Source organism: Chiloscyllium plagiosum, unplaced genomic scaffold (assembly GCF_037043375.1).
Source record: "Chiloscyllium plagiosum isolate Xiang-an unplaced genomic scaffold, Cpla_swu_hap1 HiC_scaffold_21, whole genome shotgun sequence".
NCBI lineage: Eukaryota > Metazoa > Chordata > Chondrichthyes > Orectolobiformes > Hemiscylliidae > Chiloscyllium > Chiloscyllium plagiosum.
The window spans coordinates 14,308,068-14,333,351 of NW_028270159.1; the positions used below are offsets into that span (position 1 = coordinate 14,308,068).

At 45.2% G+C, this 25,284-nt stretch overlaps 1 protein-coding gene across 1 annotated transcript in view; it reads left to right on the forward strand.

The window, feature by feature from the left end:
- The first annotated feature begins 299 nt into the window (after positions 1 to 299).
- The window catches only part of LOC122564928 (adenylate kinase isoenzyme 1-like), a 172,292-nt gene continuing 147,307 nt past the window's right edge, over positions 300 to 25,284 (forward strand). Inside the window, exon 1 of the mRNA XM_043720421.2 lies at positions 300 to 792. Within this exon, the coding sequence (XP_043576356.1) occupies positions 652 to 792 (141 nt within the window). The 5' untranslated portion in view covers positions 300 to 651. The remainder of the gene's footprint in view (positions 793 to 25,284) is intronic.

Consider the following 25,284-nt stretch of genomic DNA (forward strand, 5'->3'; position numbering starts at 1 on the left):
CACTCATGATTCCAAAATATATTTGCCTGAACTGATGTGGAATTCAATGCCTGGGGAATCAATTTGATTCCAGCCGGTAAATGCTCACTAAGGTCAGATTTCAGATATCTTTAGTTTGGAAATGTACGTCTTTGACGTTTGCAGATTTCACCCAGGCTTGCGATTTCAAGTTGAACAGAAACAAGGCGGACGCTTGGACCCTGTGTGGAGGAAGGAGGGAGCGAGAGACACATACACACATTGGGCGCAAGGAGCCTCTCATTCACTCAGCTCCACCAGCCATCAAGACAGTAACAGACTTAACATGAGGGCGTCTGCACGTCCGTTTTACTCTGAGCGGTACTTGTAGAAGGAAGGAGATTGGGAACAAAACAGAAGAGGGGTTTACACAAAAAAGCAGGGTAACTAAAAGCAGTAGATTGTTCAAGGTTTGCAGAGGTAGGGAGAGCCGAGGACGAGAAAACTTAACAGAATTGTTGAAGCTGATGGAAGCACAAGGATTATCCGGATTGCAAAGATGTTTGTTTTGACAGCTGATCTGAAGGGTTGTTCCCTTGCCTAAAGAGAAAGAGGGAGGGAGAGGTTTACATACAAGAGGTTTTCCTGCCAAAACATTTGAGACTTCAGTGCTGTGTCTCTGGATAAAGCTGGATGCAAGGCGGGCGCAGCTTGAACAATAACCCTGACCCCTGGTCAGTAGCAGGACTTCTCCACTCGGCTTCAGCTTGCGAGATGAACTCGGGCAGTGCCAAAGATTACCTTTCCAAAAGGGAGATACCTCAACTGTTCGAGGTAAGAACATGGGGAGGCAAGCAGGGACTTGGTTTGGATCATGCAGCTGACAAAAAATGTTTTTTTTCTCAAAAAACCGCAGATTGTTTATTTTTGTCTCAAGCCTTTTCAAGAGACTTTCCCTCCCCCTTGACTATTTGGAAAGGTTGTGTCTAAGTCCCAGAATGTAGCAAAACCTGTATTTCCAGGCAGTGATAGTCGGGGGTGGGGGGGAAGGTGGGAGCGGGAATCTGTACATTGCAAAAATGCAGGGAAATTTCTGTAAATATGGTGCCAGTGGGTCTGTTTAGCTGTCAGTGTTGATGGATGGGCTTTGCTAACTGGTTGTTCAGATGAGAAGGGGTGTCTTTTACACCACTCACCATGAACTTGCTATGGTTGAAATGAGAGAGCATTTTGGACCCTTACATCTATATTTTTTGGGGAGACAATGGTTTCTGAAGGGGAGGACATTTGGAGGTATCTCTTATGAGTGTGAGAATGGATGGAGGTTCTGCCTGGGCAAGGCATTCTGTTTGTCCGTTGTTCCCCCAGGCTTTTTATTTCTGGCACTAAGGAGCTGTTGTGTAGCTGGGTGGTGAGCACCAGGGTTGGGGCTAACTCTGAAAATGAGAGAGGGAACAGCAGCGAGCCATTCAGTCCACTGCACACTCCTTGCCTCTTTCCCCCCATCTCATCTTTTCCAATCTGAATCCAGTTTGTTTTCATCTGAAAGGTACCGTTGTTTGTGCCTCCACACCCTCTTCGGGCAGTGCATTCCAGAACACAACAGCTCGCTGTGTGACCGACACAAAGCCAGACCACTCCCAGGAGAGGTTTGCCAAAGATCTGTCTTCTGCTTACTGACTCTGCTTCAGTACAAACTGTTTACTCTTTCAAGGGCTTTGGACATCACTGATAAAGCAGGTCTTTGCTGTCCAACCCTAATTGCCCTGTTTTGCCTGAAGAAAGGTTACACCAGAAACGTTGTCTTCTCCACCTGCTGATGCTGCTGGGCTTGCTGTGTTCTTCCAGCCTCCTGCCTGTCTACCTCAGATTGCAGCATCTGCAGGTTTTTTTGTCTCTATGCTATTTCGGAGAGCAGTTAGGAGTCAACCACACTGCCATGTTAGCCAGACCACTTACGGATGGCTAATTCCTTCCTCCTAAAGGTCAATAATGAACCAGATGGTCATGATCATTTCATGTTGCTATTGCTGATACTTTGTTGTATACTCCCAATGTGATGTTCTGAATTGACAGGTCACCTACAGTGATGGGATTTGAACCCACGTCCCCAAAGCACTATGCCTGGGTGTCTGGATTACCCGTGCCATCAAATTCCCAACACACCACCGTCTCCCAACCTGAGGTTGCTTCCTTTGTACTATCTGCCATGATCCATGAAGTCCGAGGAGATTTATATTCCTGGTTAGGGTTGAAAGTAGTTTGGGAGTCACCTTGTACCTCCCCCAAGTTTCCTTTATAATTATTGGCTGCACCTCACACTATCAGCTGTTCTGTAATCCTGTCGCAATATCGCTCTCAAATCAAAATGGTCCCATCCATTCCGCACCTCCAGTTCAGTTCTTCAGGATCCAGACAAACTCCACAGTGCAGGATTTTACGATTATGTAATTTGTGGTTAACAGATATATTTTATGATTAAAGGACATGGGACAAGATGCAGAGTTTGTGAAGCAATCAATATAGCACAGCAACAGGCCCTTCAGCCCTCCAAGCGAAGCAACAAGCGTTGTGTGGTCAGAGAAGATTTGATAGTAACTTTCTAAAAGGCAGCATTGCAGGGCTATAGGGAATGTGCAGGGCAGAAGGGTAGTCAGATCAGGTGATGTTCTTTGCAGGAGAATATCAATGGGCTCGTCGGCTGGGGAGACAGTGACGAATACAGTTTAATCCAGAGAAATGAGGGTGCTCGAGGAAGGCTAACAAGGGAGTACACAAATCACTGGTAGGAGACATAGAAATGTAGAGAACCAGGGACATTTTGGAGTATATGTTCACAGATCCCAGAGTAGGACAATAGGTAGACAAGATGGTTGAGTTGGTGCACAGGATACTTGCCATTATTACTCCTATATTAGAGCGTATAGGAGCTGGGAAGGGTATACTGGAACTGTGCAACACTCAAGGGGTAGGCCTCAGCTGGAGCACTGTGTACAGTTCTGCTCACCAGAGCATATGAAAGATGTAACTGCTCTAGAGAGAGGAGATTTCTGAGCAAGTTGCATGGATTGGAGTATTTTAGTTATGAGGAAAGATTGAAGAAATTGGGGTCATTTTCTTTAGAACAGAGGAGATTGAGGATAGGTTTAATTGAGGCATATAAAGTTATGAGGGGTTTGGGTAGGGACCCAGGTTTGATTTTAGCCTCAGGCGACTATCTGTGTGGAGTTTGCACATTCTCCCCCTGTCTGCGTGGGTTTCCTCCAGGTGCTCCGGATTCCTCCCACAGTCCAAAGATGTGCAGGTCAGGTGACTTGGCCATGCTAATTGTCCTTAGTGTTCAGGGATGTGTAGGTTAGGTGAATTAGTCAGGGGTAAGTGTAGAGTAATAGGATAAGGGAATGGGTCTGGGTGGGCTATTCTTCGGAGGGTCAGTGTGGACTTGTTGGGTCAAATGGCCTGTTTCCACACTGTAAGGATTCTATGAAAAGTAAAAGGTAGACTAGACAGGAAGGCCCTGTTCTCCATAGTTGCATGACCAGGGCATAGTTTAGGGAAAGAGGCAGGAGGTTTAAAGGGGGTTTGAGGGGAATTCATTTCACCCAGAGAGTGGTGAAGCATTTGGAACTCATTGCCTGAAAAGCTGGCAGAGGCAGAACCCTTTGTATTTAAACAATACTCGCACGTGCATCTGAAGGACTGAGAACTGCAGAGTGGCAATAGGCTTGATGGCTGCTTGTAGACCAGCATTTAAATGTGGGCCAAATGGCCTCCTTCCATTCTGTAAATCTGTGACTCAAGGCATGATAGGCTTCTTCAATGCTGTCAGGCTCCACGATTCTGGGCACCTGAGCCAAGCCAGGAGTGTTTCTATTTAAATATCACAGTGCTGAAGGAACAGCATCAGATAGAATTACACTGATGCAAGAAAGATGGCTGAGGTGGGATGTTCCTGGACAGCGAACAGCATCGAGGATGAACAGCTTTGTCGTGTTAGTGCTTATCATCCAAGTGTGAACATTTGGGGGAATTATCTGTCTGTGGGTTGTCTCTCACAAGCCAACATTAATCTATCAAGAGTTTCTTTTTAAAGACTTAAAAGTTTATATGCTGACAAAGAACCAATCCAGTTAAAGAATATACCACTGGTGATGGCGCTTTGGAAAGCAGCTTCTTTAAGGCTTGGGCTGGGCTCAGAGTTGACCCATGTGATGGTAAAGCCCATTATCACAGCAATCATCCTCTCTTGCCAAGGAGATGTGACTGTACTTAGGAACAGGAAATGTTGTTTCTCCCCGGTGGGAGAGAGAGAGAGAGAGCAAAGCTCTGGAGAACTCCTTCAGACTTATGTGGTTGCAGACATGTAGCTGCTTGAATTGACCACCATCGACATGAGTAAGTGGGGTATGTTGCAAGACAGTCATACAGTGCAGGTTTGAATCTGGTGTCCTGCTGTTTGTGAGGACACACCTGTTTCGGCTATAAATTCGAAGTAATATATTGCATATTCACACAAATTAAAATATTGAGTGGCAATAAGCAATTGGGTATAACAACGAAAGCTTCCTGGAAATGGCTACAAAAGCAGAGGCCTCTTTAAATTATTTTAGAAAATTCGTTCCTTGAGCAAGATTAAAATTGCAGATCAAACGACAACCTGTTAGTAAAGGGGATGGAGTGAAGGTTCATCAGAATGTCTCCCTACTTTTAAAGGAGAGATTGGATTGAATAGGCTGGTATTCTCTGGAGTTTAAGAGAGTCAGTGATGATCACATTGAGATGCCTGGAAGTCCCAGCAGGGTTAATGCTGACAGGCTGTTTGCCCTGGTCGGAGAGTGAGGAGCTGGAAACTCTGATAAAGAGTATTCTAGACTTGGAACGTTAGCTTCCTCTCTCTCTGTGGATGCTGCCTGACCTGCTGTGAACTCCAGCATTTTTTGTTTTCAGTACAGATTCCAATATCTGCAGTAATTTGCTTCCAGAGGCTTTTCAGAGCTGAGATGTGGAGAAATTTCTTCCTTCAGAGCATTGTGATCTTTTGAAATGTTCTCTCATAGAGAGCGCGGCTCAGAGGCTCAGTTAGCACTGCTGACTCATGGTGCTAGGGACCCCAGGTTCACTTTCACCCTCGGGTGACTGTCTGTGTAAAGGTTAAACGTTCTCCCTGTATCCATGTGGGTTTCATCTGGGTGCTCTGGTTTCCTCCCACAAAGATGAGCAGGTTAGGTGGATTAGTCATTCTAAATTGCCGATAGTATTCAGGAATGTGTAGATTTGGTGGATTAGCTGTGGGGAATGCAGGGTTAGGGTAGGGGGATGAGTCTGGGTTGGATGCTCTTCGGAGAGTCAGTGTTGGCGTCTTGAGCCAAATGGTCTGTTTCCACACTTAGGGATTCGATGGAAAAACTGCGGATACTCATTGAGTATAATCAAGGCTGAGATCACAAGATCTTTGCTTACTGAAGGAATGCACAAAGAAATAGCGCAAAATCTTACTGAAAGTTGGAGTATGCATGAAGACTGACATACCTCCTCTTTCTTGTCGTAAACATCTCCCTAACATTTAAAGCACACACTCCTAGACTTGGCTTCTGGGGACTTGGTGCTGCCAAACCAGTTCAACCTGGGACCATGAAAGCCTCCTCTCTCCACATCCACAATGTTTCAGGTTAATTGTGACAGTCTTGGTTCTGAATTGTGTTGGCAACACCAGAGGTTGAGAGCAGAGATTATCAGCTCTGCCATTCTTTGGCAAGATCGCTGCCTAACTTTAAATTTCAATCCTCATTACTGACAGATGGATCTCACGATGACTACTAGCTATGGAACTCAGGACAACTAACTGAATCAGGATGCAGAATGACAAGAACTGAGTGGCTCAGTGCCACGTATAATTTGTACAGTGAACAAACTCCAATAACTACTACACTTTGAACTCGGATGACAGTATGCTCTAACCGTGAGGTAGTAGTGATATTGTCAATTAATCCCGAGCCCTAGTTAATGCTCTGGAGTCCTAGGTTTAAATCCCACCACAGCAGATGGTGAATGATGAATCAATCTGAAATTAAAAGCCAGTATATTAGTGTTTATGTAACCAATTCATTCTTGTTAAAAACCCATCTGTTTCACTAATGTTCTTAGGAAGGAAATTCCATGTAACTCCAGACCTAAAACAATGTGTTGATTTGAAAGGCCCCAGAAAGTTAATTCAAATGGATAATAAATGCTGATTCAACTAGTGACTCCACAAGCTTTTTTTTAAAATGATCAGTAAGTTATTTTAGTTTGGTTTTGTATTATATGCTTAATTTGATTGTAATGCAATTAATATAAATTAGCTTTACATAATGAACAGCAACAACAATACATTGCATTTGCGTAGTACCTTTAACGTGACAAAGTGTCAAAAAAGCACCTACTTGGACCCAGCTGCTGGGATAATGAGGGTGATAATGTGGGAGCACTGGCGGTGGAGGAATCTGACCAACTTCCTGCCCTGATTCTCCACTGAGAATCCCTGCAGTCTCTGTGTTTGGATGACGGGTGAGACTTTAATTATCATGTTCCTTATTGTGTAAAGTCATTCTCACCTCGTGCCTGACCTCTGAGGTGAAGAGCAGCCATTTCGGGGAGGTGGCAGTGGTGGGGATGGGGGTGGGGAGGTGGAAGTGCTTGTGGAACTGCATTTCAGCGTGAGCTGTGGTCTGGAAAAGTCAGAGGAACATAGTTTTGCTGCATGTGTGAGGAACTTAAGATAGGGGAAGGAGAGAATTAAGAAGGAAACAGATTAGTGAGCATTAAGAAAATATTTATACAAGCATGTGGAGTTATAAATTAAATGTTGATATTGTTATCAATGTGTGTCAGCTGTGGCTCAGTGGGTAACCCGTGTCTGAATCACAAAGCCCCAGGTTCCAGTCCCTCTCCATAACTTGAGCACAATAATTAATGTTGTACACAGGAGCAGGACCGACGGAGTACTGTCCTGTCACAGATGCCATCTTCTAATGAGGCACTAAAATGACGTTTGATCTGCCTGCATCGGTGGGCATAAAAAAAAATGACATTATTTTGAAGAAAGGGAGTTTCTCTGAGCTCCAGTATCTGCAGTCCTCACTTTCTCCTAGTTATCCCAGGTCTCCTAGAAAAGTTTTTTTTTCCCCTTTAACCAACTTAAGGAAAACAGGTACTTATGTCATTATGACTTTGCTGTTATAGGAGCATGTTATGTTGACTGTTCAAGAGTGACAAAACTTGGCAGTCAAGTGCTTTGATATGCCCGGTGATCATGGAAAGTTCTGGATAAATGCATGTTGTTCTTTAATTATAACATAATATTCTGCACCAAGTTTTGGGAAATTCTGCATTTTTATTCAAACGTCATGTTAGATTACAGTTGATGTTTTTAATCACAGAATCCCTGCAGTGCAGAAAGAGACAATTTGGCCCATCGAGTTTGCACTGACCCCCCTCCCCCCCCAATCAAGACCCACTCCACCCCTATCCCTGTGACCTGCATTTCCGATGGCCAATTCACCCTGACCTGCACATCTTTGGACTGTGGGAGGAAACCAGAGCACCCGGAGGAAACCCACGCAGGTACGGGGCGAACGTGCAAATTCCACACAGACAGTCACCCCAATACTGGAATCCAACCCAGGCCCTGGGTGCTGTGAGGCAGCAGAGCTACTGTACTGCCCTATTTGTAACAGCTCATTGTGCATGACATTATTTCTTCCCTGGTTTGCTTTTTAATAAGGATGAGCGAAGGCAGTTCATTCACTGAAGGAAATTGAAATGAAACTAAATTCTGTTCAGTAGTTTTCAGGATTGAGCTTTTCTTTTAACTAATTCAATGGTTGTGTGCTTTGATAGCAGGGTCAGTATTTCTTGCCTACCCCCATAGTTAAGGTCTGGAATGCATTGTCTGACAGTGTGGTGGAGGCAGGTTCAATTGAGGCGTTCGAGAGGGCATTGGGTGATTACTTGGGTAGAAATAATGTACAAGGGTATGGGGCAAAGGCAGGAGATTGACACTAACTAATGGTGCTTATTTGAAGAGCCAGTGCAGACATGAAGGGCCAAATAGCCTCATTCTGCAAACTGAGAGGCCCATTGTGAAAATAGAAAATGGCAGCATTAATCAGCAGGTGTGGCACCAACTGAAGAGATGAAAAAGCAGTGTTAATTTCTCACTCTTATATCAGAGCTTCAGAACGCACTAAAGAGTTAATCACATTACTGAGGGTCCTGGAGTGCCATCCAACCTAGCCCCAGGTAACAATGGCAGATTTCCTTTTATTCTTTCATAGGAAGTGCACATCACTGGCTCATCCAGCATTTGATGGTCTGTTCCTAATTGCCTTTGAACGAGTGGCTGGCCCAGCCCTTTCAGAGGGCGAGTAAGAATCAGTCTGTGGGTCTGGAGTCCCGTGACGACCAGACTAGGTAAGGATGGTTCCCTAAGGGACATTAGAGAAGCAGATAGATTAGACATGCCAGGAAGTGAGATCCTGGCTGATATGATAATCCTCAACTCCACATTCCTGCTGATTCATCAACCCCCCCACCCCCCCTTCCCGATTCTCTAACTGATTTAAAATCTGTCTATTACAGCCTTCGGACGGCCGATGAAATTCGTATAAAAAGTGTGCTGCTGCTCCTCAGATGCTGCCTGACCTGCTGTGCTTTTCCAGCTCCACACTTTTCAATTCTGATCTCCTGCATCTGCAGTCCTTTGTCCTAGATGGTAGTTTTGTGGCTTCATTACCGAGAGTAACTTTATATTCCAGATTTATAAACTAAATTCAGATTTCACAATGGCAGGGGTGAGATATGAGGCCCACATCGCTGAAACCTGATCCTGGATCTGTGGAAGACTGATCAGGACAGACAGTGTTGGAGAAGTTGAGCAGGTCTGACAGGATCTGTGGAGAGAGAAGCAGCGACTCTTCCTTGGAAGTCAGTCTTCTAGATTCCTTCCATGGTTTGAAAGTGTGCCTCTCGATTCCTGGTCCAGTCTGGGAATATAGCCCCTAGGTTACCATATTGTACCGAGAGTTTAGCTCAAACGTTCAGATTGTGAATTCAACAATTCCGTACTTTCCTGTTGTTCAGCACCTTGTACACTTTTGGAATACGGTGGCTGTTATATGTCAGCAAAAGCTGCAGGCAGGCGTGTGCAGAGCAAGATCCCACAGCCGGAATAGGCAGCCAGTGCTTTTGAATGCAGAATGTTGGCCAGCAGTCTGGTGAACTCTTTCTCCGTTCATCTTGTTGCTACTCCCATCTAAAGCTTGGTAATGATCACAAATTGCCACCACCAGAAACTATCGGTGAGAATCTTCTAGTCCCATCCACCTTAAATCTGAGTTGGGATTATTTGGTAACTTTGAGATGATAATGAAACAATAGCCTTGTAGTTATATACCAGCTTTTGTGGCTGTGGGACAGCCCATTTAAAACAGCTTGACCAGTTCGATATTAAGATGATGTTTTTACCAGTAGAACGATCTCCTAGAACTGTACAGAAGAGGCTCTTTGGCCTGCCAAGTCTGTACTGCCAAAATATATTACTAGCTACACTAGTCTCACTATCCCGCACTTGCCCAACAGCCTGCAATGTTATGACACTTCAAGTGCTCATCCAAGTACTTTTTTAAAGATTGTGAGGTTTCCGGCCTCAACCTTCCCTCCAGGCTGTACATTCCAGACCCTCACCATCCTCTGGATGGAACTTTGCCTCAAATCCTCTCTAATCCTCCTGTATTTCACTTTTAAATGATACCCCCTTGTTTTTGACCCTTTGACTGAGGGGAACAGCTGCTTTCTATTCACTCTGTCCGTTTCCCTCATAATCTCTGTCAGGTCCCCCTGTCAACTGTCTCTGCTCTATAAAGAAAACAAACTGAGTTTAGCCAGCCTCTCTTCATCACTGAAGTGCTCCATCCCAGACAACATCTCGGTGAATCTCCTCTGCAGCCTCGCCAGTGCAAACACACCTCAAACTCAAGATAGTTACAGAATAAGAGGACACTCATTTAAGACTGAGATATGAAGGAATTTCATCTCCCAGAGGACAGGGAATATCTGGAATTCTCTATCCCATAGAGTTGTTGAGGCTAGATCTCAGAAAGTGCGAAGAAGAGGTAGGTAGGTATTTGAAATTCAGGTTGATAAGGAGCTGATTGAGGCCTGCAATAGTGAACCTGCATTCTCTCAAGTTTAACAACATCCTTCCTGTAAGGAGTCTCCACTGTGCACTGAAAGTACACATGTTGTCAGTCATCCTTTTGATGTATAAATAGAAATTGATTTGAAAATGAACTACAATCAAAAACTTGCCTCATGAAGAGCTGAAGATGACAAGCAAGCCAATGTGTAAAATATCCACACTTCATAACAGTACACAATAATTATAGAATGGCGAGAGTGGTTTGAGGGGCTGAATGGCCATCTCCTGCTCCTATTTCTTATGTTCTAACCCAAAGCACTTTACAGTCTTTGAAGCACTCTTTGAAAGTAGAAAACATGGAAGATAGTTATGCAAGACAAATGCCACAAGCAGCAATGTGTCAATAACAAAATAATCTCCTTCTGTGGTGATGATTGAAGAATAAACACTGACATGAACACCAGGCAGAGTGCCTCTGTCCATTCTGCAAAATAGTCTCCAGGGGTCTATTGTTGGGAGAGACCTGGGAGACCACACAGGACCTTTGTTTAACCTCTCATCCTGGGGGCCTCTTGTGGTAGTGCACTTACTCCTGGACCAGGAGAGCCTGATTCAAGTCCCATCGACTCCAGAAGCCATAGTCATACAGCACGGAATTGGACCCTTTGATCCAATTCATCTGTGCCAACCAGACATCCCAAACTGACCTAATCCCACTTGCCAGCAGTTGGCCCATGTCCCTCTAAATCCTTCCCATTCATATACCATTCCAGATCTATTTTAAATGTTTTAATTTTACCAGTCTCCATCACTTCCTCTGGCAGCTCATTCCAAATACATACCACCCTCTGCATGAAAAAGGTACCCCTCAAGCCCTTTCTATATCTTTCCTCTCACCTTAGACCTATGCCCTCTTGTTTCTGACTCTCCCACCTTAGGATAAAGACCTTGGCTTTTCCATGTCCCTCATGATTTTATAAACTTCTATACGGTCACCCCTCAGCCTCCAACGCTGCACGGTAAAAAGCCCCAGCTTATTCAGCCTCTCTCTATAGCTCGAACTCTCTAGTCCCAGGAACATCCTTGTAAATCTTTTATGTGTTCTCTCAAGTTTAATAACGTCCTTCCTGTAAGGGGTCTCCACTGTGCTCTGAAAGTACACATATTGTCACTCATCCTTCTGATATATAAATAAAAATTGATTTGAAAATGAACTTTGAAAATAAAAAAACTTTCCACGTGAAGAGCTGAAGATGACAAGCAAGCCAATGTGTAAAATCTCCACACTTCATAACAGTACACAAACAATCCAGAGACGTACCAGGCTTTAAGGATCTGAATCTATAGAAGCTGGCATTTTGTGTGTGTCTCTGAACAGGTTAATTAAGAAAAATAGATTCAATAAGAAAATGAAAATTAACCTCTCATCTGAAATACAGTATCTCTGCCTTTTGATTGACTCAGGGTTGTGGGTGTCACTGACTGGGCTGACATTTATCGCTCATCCCTAACTCCCCTAGAGAAGGTGTGACAGTTGCATTCCTTATAAGTGCACCCACAATGCTGTTATGGAAGGTGTTCTGGGATCTTAACTCAGCAACACTGAAGGGATAGTGATGTATTTCCAAGTTAGGATGGTGAGTGGATTGGGGAGGAACGTGCAGGAGGTGATGTTCCCATGTATCTGCTTCCCTTGTCCTTCTAGATGGAAGTAGTCCTGTGTTTGGAAGGCACTGTCTAAGGATTTTTGGTGAATTTCTGCATCTTGCAGATCGTACACAGTGCTGCTGCTGAGTGTTGGTGACAGAGGGAGTTGATGTGGCCTGTACAGCACTCCCTCGGCGCTGCATTGGACTGCAGCCTAGACTTTGTGCTCAACTTTCCGGGTGATGGTTGTAATTAGATACATATGGAATCCCGGAACGTAAGCAGAAATGTCAAAATCCCACATTCTGTAAGAAAAATGGAATTTGATTCACTCAGTCTCATTAAAACAATGGGCCTGGTTTATAACATTCACTATGTATTCTCAGCCCTTTTTTGCCCGATTGTACTGTAACCCTTTCTATTGCTTAGACCAGATGGTGTGCATTTTAAGATGTCGTTTTAATGTTCCCAGAATTTAAAAAAGGCCATTCTCTAGCATCGGTAATAAACTTTAGTATCAGTGACCCAGAGTTCAAAAAAGATGAAAGAACTGCATTCTTGTAGCACCTTTGTTGACTTCACGATGTCCCAGTGTGCTATACAGGTATTTTTAATGTATGATCATTGTTGAACTGTAGAAACTGTAACAACCTAGTTTCAAACAGCAACTTCAACAAACTGGGTTTCTGTTTTTAATGGTGTTGTCTGAGGGATAACCATTGACCAAGACATTGGACAGATCTCTCCTTGTATCCTCAAAGTATGGTGGTCAATTTTAGGAATGCCCAACATCCAGTCTCTGTATTCCTGGGATATCAGCTGTGATTCAATGCTGAAGTCTGTCGAATGGCTAATACACTCACAGTGGTCTGAATTTTTAGGGTAAGTGCTCCGTCTCTGATCTACGGTGAACCCCACTGACCTCAGGGAGTAGTCACACATCCACTGAAAGGATACAGGGATTGCAGTTTATAGCCAGAGGCTGGTCTGCAGTTGGAGACCTCACGCTTCAAGAAATGGATTTCCACTGCTCCATTCTAATAGATGCTGTGCCAATAACAAAAAGGAGAATGGAAATAATTTTCTGATAATTTCTTGCAATTAGCAAAGCACCTGTTTTAATGTAAAGGGTGTTTTTGAGTTGATCTTTTTTCTCACCTGTAATATAGTTCATGTGATTACACACACAATGGGTGTGCACCTAATTCCTTGGACTGAACAGAAACATTATGTAGGTCTTGGAGATTGATGATGAATGGCGCTAACCTTCGCAAATGCAGCAAAAAAAGCCATCCAAGTGATTTGAAATGTACTAGGATCTGGTGGGGATGAAATGGGTTGATTCTTCAGGTTTTGCAGTGATGTAATTGCTTTGATGCATCACAGTGTCTTTGAGCATCTGAACATCGCAGAGTGTCAATGCTCCTGATTTCTAGCTAGCTTTCACTGGTGGGAAATGTGGGCTTGTAGATACTGGGTAAAGGAAGGATTGGGTTTAGCTATGATATTGTCCTCTCAGAGAGGACATGGTTGATAGGGACACTGGCTTTTCTAAGTAGAGCCGTAAAGTACAAAAGCAAGGAGGTTATGGTCAACCTTTATAAACCACTGGTTTAGCACCAACTGGAGCATAGGAAGGGCGTGGAGGCACTGGAGAAGATAGAGAAAATATTCACTAGAACGATTCTGGGGATGAGGGACTTCGGTCACCTGGATAGGCTGATGAAGCTGGGCCTGCTCTCCTGGTAGAAGACAAGGTTTAAAGGAGTTTTGATCGAGGGGTTTGGACAATGTGGAGCAGTGGAAACTGTTCCTATTGGCAGAAAGGTCAGAGATGTAAGTGGCAAAAGAGCCAATGGCGACGTGAGGAAAATCTTTTCACGCAGTGAGTGGTTAGGCTGAGGGATCCACTTCCTGAGGATGTGGCAAGGGCAGATTCCATATTCTTCAAAAGATAATTATCTGAAGAGGAAACGTTTGCAGGACTGGGGGTATAAGCTCAGATTTGGGATGAGCTGATTTGCTCTTGTAGGGAGCTGGCACAGACACAATAGGGCAAATGGCCTCCTAATGTGATGGAGCCATTCTTTATAGGAACTGGGGTAGGCCATTCGGCCAATTGAGTGTGCCCCACCTTTCAATATGATGGTGGCTCATCGAATCCATCACTGCCTTTTACCCACCCTAGCCCCCAACCCTATTTGACAGGAATAATTAGAAATCTATCAATCTGTACCTTAAACATACCCACACTTCCACAGCCCTCGATGGTAGAGAATTCTGAAGGATAGCAATCACCTGCGTTGAAAAACATCTTCTCATCCTGGATCTAAGTGTCCTCTCTGATCGTTATGAAATGTGCTCATTGGTGTTAGACTCCCCAGCCAGGGGGAATCAGCTTACCTGCATCTGCACTGTCTATCCCTTAGAGTATTTTGTGGGGTTCGAGGAGATCACCTCTCTCACTCGTCAATCTCAAGAGAATACAGGCCCAGTTTGCCCAATCTCTCTTCACTGTACAATCCTGGTGAACCTTTGCTGCATTTTGATTTTAGAAGTATTCTGTTCAAAGTTCAAATTCACTAATGGATTTTGGAGGTGTGCCCTTTCAGATATAACTTCACAGGAATCAAAGAGAAGAGGCATTGTTCAATTATAATCATCAATCTCATCCCAATAATGGATTTGTTGTTGTTGGTGGTCAGATTTCAGGGTTTATACAATGAGTGTGCAGTTACTGGATCTGATGGCTGGCACTGTGTGTGTGCTGGAGCTCTGACACATCATTTTTGTTGGTGGTTAGGGAATAATTTTGCTTCGTCATGAGCGAGTTAATGTGTTCTGTGGATGGATCAGGCTAATGGTTCAAATGGACTATCTGGAATCTCATATTGAGACTGGGTGTATGCATTTACATGGTCATGACCCAGGCCATCCTGGAGTGTTTTACAGCTAATTGGTGTTTTTTTTTCCACAATGTGGTAACTTAGGAATGTGATCAATGGTTAGATAATCTGTTTTGTCATGTTTGTCGAGTGATAACTGTTAGCTGGAACTCCAGGGAGAATTACCCTGTTGTTCTTTAAACAGGGTCATGGGATCCTTTGTGCTGAACTTGGAGAGCAGATGGAGTGTTAGTTCAATGTGTTCAGCTTTAAAACCAGTATAGCGCCTCCTCAGTAGTGCACAAAAACATCCGACTAGTTCCGAGAGTGGGACCTAAACCTAGAACCTTCTGTTACCACTGAGTCAGTCAGACAGTTATAGATCAGTCTCCCCACTGCCTTTCATAATTGTCTTCTCAAGGATTGGAATGGTGGCATATGGGTCATGAGTACCAGGCAACTTCCAAGCCGAGCCTTAAAGCCAGGTAACATTTTATCGATGTTTCAAGCTGACTCCACCCTATCTCATACAACTTTATCTTGCAACAGGATTTCTGGCTTCACTTTGAATCCTCCCTTGGGCACCTCCTCTTCCTCCCCTGTTTATTCCCAGGATGTGTGGTGCTGGAAAAGCACAGCTGGTCAGGCAGCATCCGAGGAGCAGGAGAGTTGATGTTTTGAACATAAGCTCTTCAACAGCTCATTCCTGATGAAGAATTTATGCTCGAAACGTCAATTCTCCTGCTCCTCGGGTGCTGCCTTACCGGCTGTGCTTTTCCAAGACCACACTCTCGACTCTGTCTCTCCAGCACCTGCAGTCCTCACTCTCACCTGTTACCAGGATGTTTCTAGCTAAGTCTTGCTGTGCAACAACAGCCCGATGCAACTTGAGTTCGTTTATCCGTTGGTTCTAGCTGCCAGTTCTGAATCGTCACTTCTATTTGCCCCATTTACCCCCACACTGAATACTGCTCTAACCTCACCTAAAGCACCGCAATGACAGAGTGACCGTTTCATGCATTCCTTCTTGGGCACTGTGTTCCATGGTGTCCCTTCTACCTCCACCTTCCCATTGGCATCCCAAGCTTGATGCCCTCTTTGACTGATCCTGCACCTCCTTACATCGCTGCCACCAACTGAGTGACACATGTTAGTCCCTCACTGTTTTCGCTACCCAGTGTCCATCAGTAGACCAGCTCATACAGTGTCCACATCTCCCTTCAGTATATCCATTCGCTTGTGGGAAGCCTCCTTTGCCGTCCATGAGCTTGTTATGGATGGTACAACCTGAATGGAAACCTGGCTGTTAGTTTCCATTTCCTCACCTGGCTGTGTGTCCCCTCCATCGTTGCCATGACAACTACCTTCTCGTCATTAGCCTGCTCCTCAGGCACTTCATCCTTGGATTATCTTATCTTCTTCCCTCCTCTCATCTCACTCCCTTATTCTCCACCAGCCAGCCACGTTTCACACTGCGCTGCTCTCTCAGGCTCAGCGACTTTGTCATCCTCAATTAATTCCCTTATCTTCATCACTGACAAAACATGTGTTGCCTATCCCTAACAGTCGTAAGCCAATGCAAAGAGCAGTTGAGTCAATCACATTGAAGTGGGTCTGGAGTCACATGTAGGCCAGACCACATAAAGTTGGCGCTTCCATCTCTGAAAGGCACTAATGAACCAGATCAATTTTTACAGTTGACAAAGACTTCATGGTGATCTTGACTGAAACAAGCCTTTGGTTTTAATTCTTTGTAATTGATTGAATTTAGATCACTGCCCATGGTGGGATTTGAACCCATGTCCCTGGAACATTTGCCTTGGTCTCTGGATTGCTAACCCAGTAACAATGCCACGGCACCACTGTCTCTTCATTTTGACCAGTATCCATCTCACCATGCCTTCTGTCCAGTGGATGCAGTGCCCTCCTATCCTCCCTTGATATTAACTCCCCTGCCCATCTCCATCTCTTTGAGCCTGCCTCCACATTTGGCCACTCTACTCCCATTGGATCAATCACCAATAAGGCCATTTCTTGTCACTCTTTCCCCTTACTGCTCCCAGGTCTCCTATTTATGTGTCTTACTCTGGAAAAACTCACTCCAAGTCACTTCAAACTAATCTCAAATCCCATAGGGCGGTACAATGGCTCAGTGGTTAGCACTGCTACCTCACAACCCTTCTCAGGTTTGACTCGCCTCTCAGGTAACTGTGTGGAGTTTGCACATTCTCCACGTGTCTGTGTGGGTTTCCTCCTGATGCTCCGGTTTCCTCCCATAGTCCAGGTTAGGTGATTTGGCTGTGCTAAATTGCCCAGGGATGTGCTGGCCAGGTGGATTATCCATGGGAAGTGCAGGGTTACAGGGATTGGGTGGGATGCTGTTTAGTGGGTTGGTGTGGACTCGATGAGCTAAATGGCCTATTTCCACGCTGTAGGGATTCTATGCCTTCGGCCCTCCAAACAACACGCAAGTTTTGCAGTTCCTGATCTGCTCTGTCATATTTTCAGCTCCATAGTTCCTCTCTAAAGCCATTCTTCTCTCTCTCTCTCTCAGTCTGTTCGTCCCCTCGTGAAGTGGCCCTCATTTTCACCCTGGGTGGAGTTGTATAGCTGGGGGTGACATCTCCTACTGTTGTTCCCTATTCGGTCATGGCCAGAGAATCACCTGCAGTGGCTTCTCTTTGAGAACTCACATTGTCAGCTCTGAACTCCCCCCAAGGTTCTATCTTTAGCCCCCTCCTATTGACATGCCTCATGAAGGAACACCATATGTACACTGACAACTCTAACTAACCATGACATCTCTCAGGTCCTCTATTAACCCTGCTTTGTTAGGATTCTTGTCCAGGTAGGCACAAATGTTCTCTGACTAACTATTGGGAGGATCAAAGTTATTGCCATCAGTCTCTTCCTCAGACTCTGTTCATCAACCTGTGCATTGATTCTTCCCTCTGTATGCTGTCTGAGACTGAACCAGATTATTAACTGTCAATCACGTAGTGATGCCGGTACCCATCACTGTAACAGTATTGTCCGTCTCTGCATCTGTCCCAGTTCATCTGCTGCTGAAGCCCTCAGCCATGTTGTTAAGTTGAGATGTGACTATTCCAATGCGTTCCCACTGGTCTTCCATCTTCTGGCCTGTGTAACCTTGAATTTGATTTGCTTTGATTTATTACAGTCGTGTATACTGAGGTATAGTGAAACTGTTGCTTAAAAATGTGTTGCTGGAAAAGCGCAGCTGGTCAGGCAGCATCAAAGGAGAAGGAGAATCGACGTTTCGGGCATAAGCCCTTCTTCAGGAATGAGGAGGGTGTGCCAAGCAGGCTAAGATAAAAGGTAGGGAGGAGGGACTTGGGGGAGGGGCGTTGGAAGTGCGATAGGTGGAAGGAGGTTAAGGTGAGGGTGATAGGCCGGAGAGGGGGTGGGGGCGGAGAGGTCGGGAAGAAGATTGCAGGTTAGGAAGGTGGTGCTGAGTTCGAGGGTTGGGACTGAGACAAGGTGGGGGGAGGGGAAACGAGGAAACTGGAGAAATCTGAGTTCATCCCTTGTGGTTGGAGGGTTCCTAAGCGGAAGATGAGGCGCTCTTCCTCCAACTGTCGTGTTGCCATGGTCTGGCGATGGAGGAGGCCAAGGACCTGCATGTCCTTGGCAGAGTGGGAGGGGGAGTTAAAGTGTTCAGCCACGGGGCGGTTGGGTTGGTTTGTCCGGGTGTCCCAGAGGTGTTCTCTGAAACGTTCCGCAAGTAGGCGGCCTGTCTCCCCAATGTAGAGGAGACCACATCGGGTGCAGCGGATGCAGTAAATGATGTGTGTGGAGGTGCAGGTGAATTTGTGACGGATATGGAAGGATCCCTTGGGGCCTTGGAGGGAAGTAAGGGGGGAAGTGTGGGCGCAAGTTTTGCATTTCTTGCGGTTGCAGGGGAAGGTGCCGGGAGTGGAGGTTGGGTTGGTGGGGGGTGTGGATCTGGCGAGGGAATCGTGGAGGAAGTGGTCTTTCCGGAACGCTGATAGGGGTGGGGAGGGAAATATATCCTTGGTGGTGGGGTCTGTTTGGAGGTGGCTTGTAGCGTCATTCCCTTCTGAAAGAAGTACACCATCCTGGCTGACAACCATCCACGGAAATGGGTCAAAATCCCAGAACTCTCTTCCCAATGGAATTGTGGGCGTCCACCACATCCATTGAACCAGAGAGTTTTAAGAAGGGAGCTTTTTACTAATGAACAGTAGGGATGGGCATTAAAGCTGATAGAAACAGCATTCAATAGACCACTACACTATTGTTGATTTGGTCTGTTAGCTTTGCTTTGTTAAGTATGCTATATAACAGCCAGCAGTTGTTGGCTTGAATGTGTAGGACCACGTGCATCGGGCCGAGCTGTTCTAATACAGCTATAACACAATGTGGATGCCAGCATTTCTGGTCAACAGCCTCTGGTGATCACTGTCTTGGTCATCACTTGGGTCAGTACATTTGAAATGTAAGAGAAGTGACATCTTTAGTAAAGAAAGAACGTAGGAAAAGGATTGACATTTTGCAAGAAAAATGCAATTAAAGCGGGAAGTTGCTAGTTTTAATCTCACAGTAAGCGTTGCCAAGTCGATTATTGGTTTTCTCTCCTCAGCACCGTCCAACACAAACCATCTGTCTGACTAGGAATCAGAAACAGCCAGCTGGCTCTGAAATGAGTCCATTGTCATTTGGTTCTTGAGTGAGGAGTTGCAGAGGGGCAATATCAGCAAAGTGGTAGAGCAATATTGCGAGGAGATCCTTACAGGGAGGCTTCAACAGAAACAAACTCACAGTACTCCACAAGTACTGTCAGCAATGATTCAGGACACTGAGACCAAATCAACAATAGTGTAGTGGTCTCTTCATTGCTGTTTCTATCACCTTTAATGCCCATCCCTACTGTTCATTAGAAAAAAGCTCCCTTCTTAAAATTCTCTGGTTCAATGGATGTAGTGGACGCCCACAATCCCATTGGGAAGAGAGTTCTGGGATTTTGACCCAGTTCCGTGGATGGTTGCCAGCCAGGATGGTGTGTTTCTTTCAGAAGGGAACCTGCAGCTGGTGATATTCCCATTCATGTGCTGCTCTTATCCTCCTGAACGGTAAACGTGGAGAGTTTGGGAGGTGCTGTCGAACAAGCTTTGGCTTTTCATTCCAGCAGATGATACACACTGCTGCCCCGGTGTGCCAGTTCTTGGGGGTGAAAGTTTGAGTTGGTGAAGTGGGTGCCAAACAAATGGATCGTTGTGTCCTGGATGGTGTTGAGCTTCTCAAGTGGTGTTGGAGCAAATGGGGAGTATTCCATGACATAGCGGGATGGAGTGTTTGTGTCTTGTAGATGTTGGACAGGCTTTGGGAAGACATGAGGTGAGTTAACTTGCTGCAGAATTCCCAACGTTCAAGCTGCTGCTCTATGCCATTTTGTTTTGCTGCCCACTCCTGTGTTTTTTCTCTCTGTAGCTGCCGAGGGTAATGTTTGGGATGGATGTACACCAGATATGAGGAGATAGCACAAGGGGGAGGATGAAAAGGCTTGCCCATCGTGACCCTGGGTTTGAACATGGCAGTGTTGGGATGTGAATGGACCGTTCTGTTTGAGGTTAACGTAACTATTAAGGAGAGGGCCGGGGGTGGGGGGAAGGTGGGGATATCTCTCCTAGCACATCCCAGTCCCCATAACACGATGGGACCCCCATTCACAGGTGCAACACTTGACTTGTCTTGGTGAGTCAGCGAGAGTAAATGGACCCTGCGCTCCCTATCCCATGTCCCACCAGAAACAATCACTTTCAGCTCCATCTCATTTCAACCTTCTGAGGCTTTATCAGAATTTCCAACTGGCACCAGTGCAATGGCCAGAGGAAAACGGATGGAATCTTCACCTCCTGTCTTTCCTCTTCATTAAACAGCCCACAGTTAGACTTTTAATCAACTCCACAGCCTGTTGTGATTTTCATTTTTTTATGTGAGAGTTCTTAACAACTTAATATGAATCGATTGATTAAGTTCGTTGCTAGACAATAGCGCAGCATCCATCTGCTCTCTGCTGACTTTCAAATTACTGCTTACACATTGGCTGACTTCAATTTAGACCTAAGCTGTTTCCTTATTGGACTATTGGTAGACAATTTACAAGTATTGAGAGAAAGACTCTCAATTTTCATACTCAAACTGATATAGGATTACATTCTTTCAGGATTATAGACAGTCTCCATTGGAGTCAATGCGAGTTTCTCAGTGAGTCACATGCACTGCACACACCCACCTCATCCTCACAGTTGCCTGAGACGCATACATTTTGTACATTTCTTCAGCTGGTGTCACTTCAACCTCTACAGCTGGCTATTGGATTGGGAACAGTAGAGAGTCGTGGAAACAAGGGTAAAATTATCATAGCTCTGCCAGAGAGAGAGAGAGAGACGGTTTTTAATATGAAGGTCACCACACCACAAGCAAAGGGAGAGTTTGGAAGGAGAGTCCTTCATGGTAAGCTCAGCCAGAGCGGGAATTGAACCCACACAGTGTCGCAACCAGCCACGTTAATCTATCAAGAGTTTCTTTTTAAAGACTTAAAAGTTTGTATGCTGACAAAGAACAGTGGTTAGCACTGCTCCCTCACAGCGCCAGAGACCCGGGTTCAATTCCTACCTCAGGCGACTGACTGTGTGGAGTTTGCACATTCTCCCTGTGTCTGCGTGAGTTTCCTCCAGGTGCTCCGGTTTCTTCCCACAGTCCAAACATGTGCAGGTCAGGTGAATTGGCCACACTAAATTGTCCGTAGTGTTAGGTGAAGGGGTAAATGTAGGGAAATGGGTCTGGGTGGGGTTGCTCTTTGAATGGTTGGTGTGGACTTGTTGGGCCGAAGGGCCTGTTTCCACACTGTAAGTAATCTAATCTAATCTAATCCAGCCAACTGAGCTAACCAAATACTGCTTGATGTGTAGCTGTGTGTTCAGTGTCCCATTTATTCGTATTCTACAACCAGGCATTCTGACACAGTGGGAAAAGGTGTCCTCTAAGTACAAGGAGTAGCAAAACTGTAAACCCGAGCTTCATATAGGATTCTAGCTTTTACATGGGGCTTTCTCAGTCTGAGCATGGTGTGTAAACAAAAGGATGCAATTTGTAGTGGTGTTGTACAGAAGCTGAGCAGCATTTGAAGCAGTTCCTTGGACCATCCTTTAGCTCTATGTAGTCTTTGAACATTCAGGTCAAGGTGGGTCTTGGTAAAGAGCCTTGGGAACATCTTGGTTCCTATCCTCAACTCATCCAGTTCTCCTCATCCGACAATGTAGCACGGGGATACACCAAGATGGAAGTTAGGAATGGTGGGCACTAGGAAGTGCTTGTGGAGGTATTTGCAAAGCAGTGGAACCTTTCCAAAGCTATAAGTTGGCCAAGTAATTTTTTTTGTCATTAGCACAGGATAGGAAAGTGCATGGAGAAGGATGTCACTGACCAGGCTGCCTCAGTGGATCTCCTCTGCAGCGTACACCTTACATTGGATCAAGCTGGCTCGCTGATCTATCTGAAACAGGCGATGATCAGGTCTCACTGCTGTGCTGAATCCCTCATTTTAAGAGCAAGATTTCAGTTAGTATTGCACTGCAGCATATGGCTACATAGTGGCTCAGTGATTAGCATTGTTGCCTTGCAGTGCCAGGGACCCGGGTTCAATTCCAGCCTCGGGTGACTGTCAGTGTGGAGTTTGCATGTCCTTCCTGTGTGCTCTGGTTTCCTCCCACAGTCCAAAGATGTGCAGGTCAGGTGAATTGACCATGCTAAATTGTCCATAGTGTTAGGTGCATTAGTGGGAAATGGGTCTGGATGGGTTACTCTTTGGAGGGTCGGTGTGGACTGGTTGGGCCGAAGGGCCTGTTTCCACACTGTAGGGAATCCAATCTTTTAAAAAAAAGTGAAAAGGTTTTCCTTCATCCAGTAAGGACCCTGCTTTAATCTACAGCCAAATAGAAACCCATTCAGCATGTACAGTGCTGCACTCTCATTGATTCCTTACCTGACACATCAGCTGATTCCTGGGGGGGTCCCTCAGCCTGATCAAGTGACCGCTATAAGCTTTTTTTAATCCATAGATGATAGGTGTTACTGTCTAGGCCACCCATTGCTTCTTTTTCACATGAAGTGAGTGGTTTGTTTAAGCCAGCTGAGAGTCAACACACCTTTTTGTGACACAGAGCCACCAAATTACAAGGGTAGGTTTCCTTCCCGAAAAGGCATTAGTGGATGAATTGAGTTTATTATGACAATGATTACATAGTCACCATTAGGTTGGCTTTTAATTTCAGATTTATTCATTTTCATTTTCTGTCGCACTGGGATTTGAACCCACATGGCCAAAGCCTTAGCTGGGATCTACTAGATAATTAATCCAGTGACTATAGCACTCTACTCTACCAGTATTCCGCCAGTTACCTGCGTTTAAACACTTCTCTCCTGTTGATTCCTGCAGTGATTTAGAACAGGTCAGCGCCTGCTGTTAGATATTTTCTCATCAACCTGTTCAGGGATGACATGGCATATCTCTGGAGCAGGCGGAGTTTAAAACCCAGGCGGAGTTTAAAACCCAGGGACACTCTCACCACATTGCAACAACTCCTACACTTATGAGGAGCATGCGTAGACTGTTCAGCTTTTGGAGAGTAAAAGGCTTTGATAAAGTTTCCAGAGGAGGTTTGACAAAGTCCTCCGATGTTGTAGAGGTCTACATCCCAGAAAAAGGCCCTTTGGCCTATCCCATCTGAGAGCAACCACCTAAATATTCTAATCCCATTTTCCGGCACTTGGCCCATAGTCTTGTATCCCTTGGCATTGCAAATGCACATCTAAATACTTCTGTAATGTATGCGGGTTTCTGTTTGTATCACTCTTATAAAGAGTGAGTTCCAGGTTCTTCTCATCCTCTGGGTATAAAGGTTTTTCTCACATCCCTTCTAAACCTTATGCCCCATTACCATCAACCAAATCACCCCACCCCCTGTCCTAGTTATTGATCCCTCCATCAAGGGGATCAGTTTCTTCCTGTCCAATCCTGTCCATGCCCTGCATGACTTTATACATTTCAATCATGTCCCCTCTCAGTCTCCTCTGCTCCAGCGAAAACAACTCCAGTCTGTCCAATCTCTCCCTGTGAAGGGAGGCCATTGGATGACCAAGCTAAGTGTGCAGCCTTCTTCACAAGCAGTAAACAGCCTCTCGGTGATCACCCAAGCATCCATCCATAGCCCAAGTCGGGTCGTCTTGCCCAAGATGGCACCTAGTGTGAAATGTGGACTAACCTGATGGTTGAGGGTAACAGCCCCATAACCCATCAGAGCATCTAAGATTCCTAGGAACATCACCCTTGCAGAATTTAAGGAATGTCATAAATGTCATAAAGAAAGAAATTTGGGAAGAGATTCTAGAGTTCACAGCCTTGGCAACTGCAGATATGGCCACCAATGATGGAGTGATTGAAGTTTATAAGGCGTAGGAGCAGAAAGTAGACCATCCAGCCCATCAAGTCTGCTCTGCCATTCACTGAGTTCGAGGCTGATCTATCAACCTTGACTCCACTTTCTTGCCTTTTCCCTCAATTCTTGATTTCCCCCTTACTGATTAAAAATCTATCTCAGCCTTGAATAGGCTTAACGGCCGTCTCGACAGCCCTATGGTGCACTGCCCTCTCAGAGCTGGCTGGAAGTTTTGAAGAGGCCAGAATTAGAGATATCTCGGAGAGTTGAGGACTGGGGAACTTATGGAGTTAGCAGGGATGAGGCTGTGGAAAGATTTGAAATTCAGAATGAGTGATTTAAAATCCAGGTCCTGGATGTCAGTGCAATTCAGTGAGCTACAGTGGTGAGACCTAAATGGGAATTTAGTTCAAGTTCACTGACCAGCTGAGATGGAGTGACTTCAGGTAATGCATGAAGGTGGACGTTGACATGGTTATTGAGGACACAAGTTTGAGTTTGGAGGCTCATCCAGGGATCAAGTCCAACAACAAGGCCTCAAACAGAGTCTATGGTTGTCAGAGAGACAGTGAGATAGAGTCGGTGCCTAGGGAATGGTGTTTGAGATTGGGACTGAAGACCGTGTTTTAGTCAGAACATTGTAAATGAGGTCAACATGAAAATCTAGGCTGACACTCCAGTGCTATACTGACAGAGTGCAGAACTGTCAGAGTTGCTATCCTCCAGATCAGATGATGAGCTGACAGGTTCTGACAGCTCTCTGAGATGAATACTTTTTGAAGAACAAGTCAGGAAGCTTACCCTCGGAGTTCTGGCAAATATTTATCTCTCACTCAACATCATGGTAACAGGTGATCTGGTTATTCTCTCATTGCTGTCGGTGGGAGCGTGCTGTGCGTGAATTGGCTGGCACGTTTTCCACCTTACAACAGCGACCATACTTCCAATTTGCTGAGGGATGACCTTATAGAGGTTTATAAAATCATGTGGGGCATGGAGAGGGTGAATAGTAAAGGTCTTTTCCCTGGGGTGGGAGAGTCCAAAACTCGAGGGCATAGGTTTAGGGTGAGAGGAGAAAGATTTAAAAGGACCTAAGGGGCAACTTTTTCACACAGAGGATGGTGCATGTATGGAA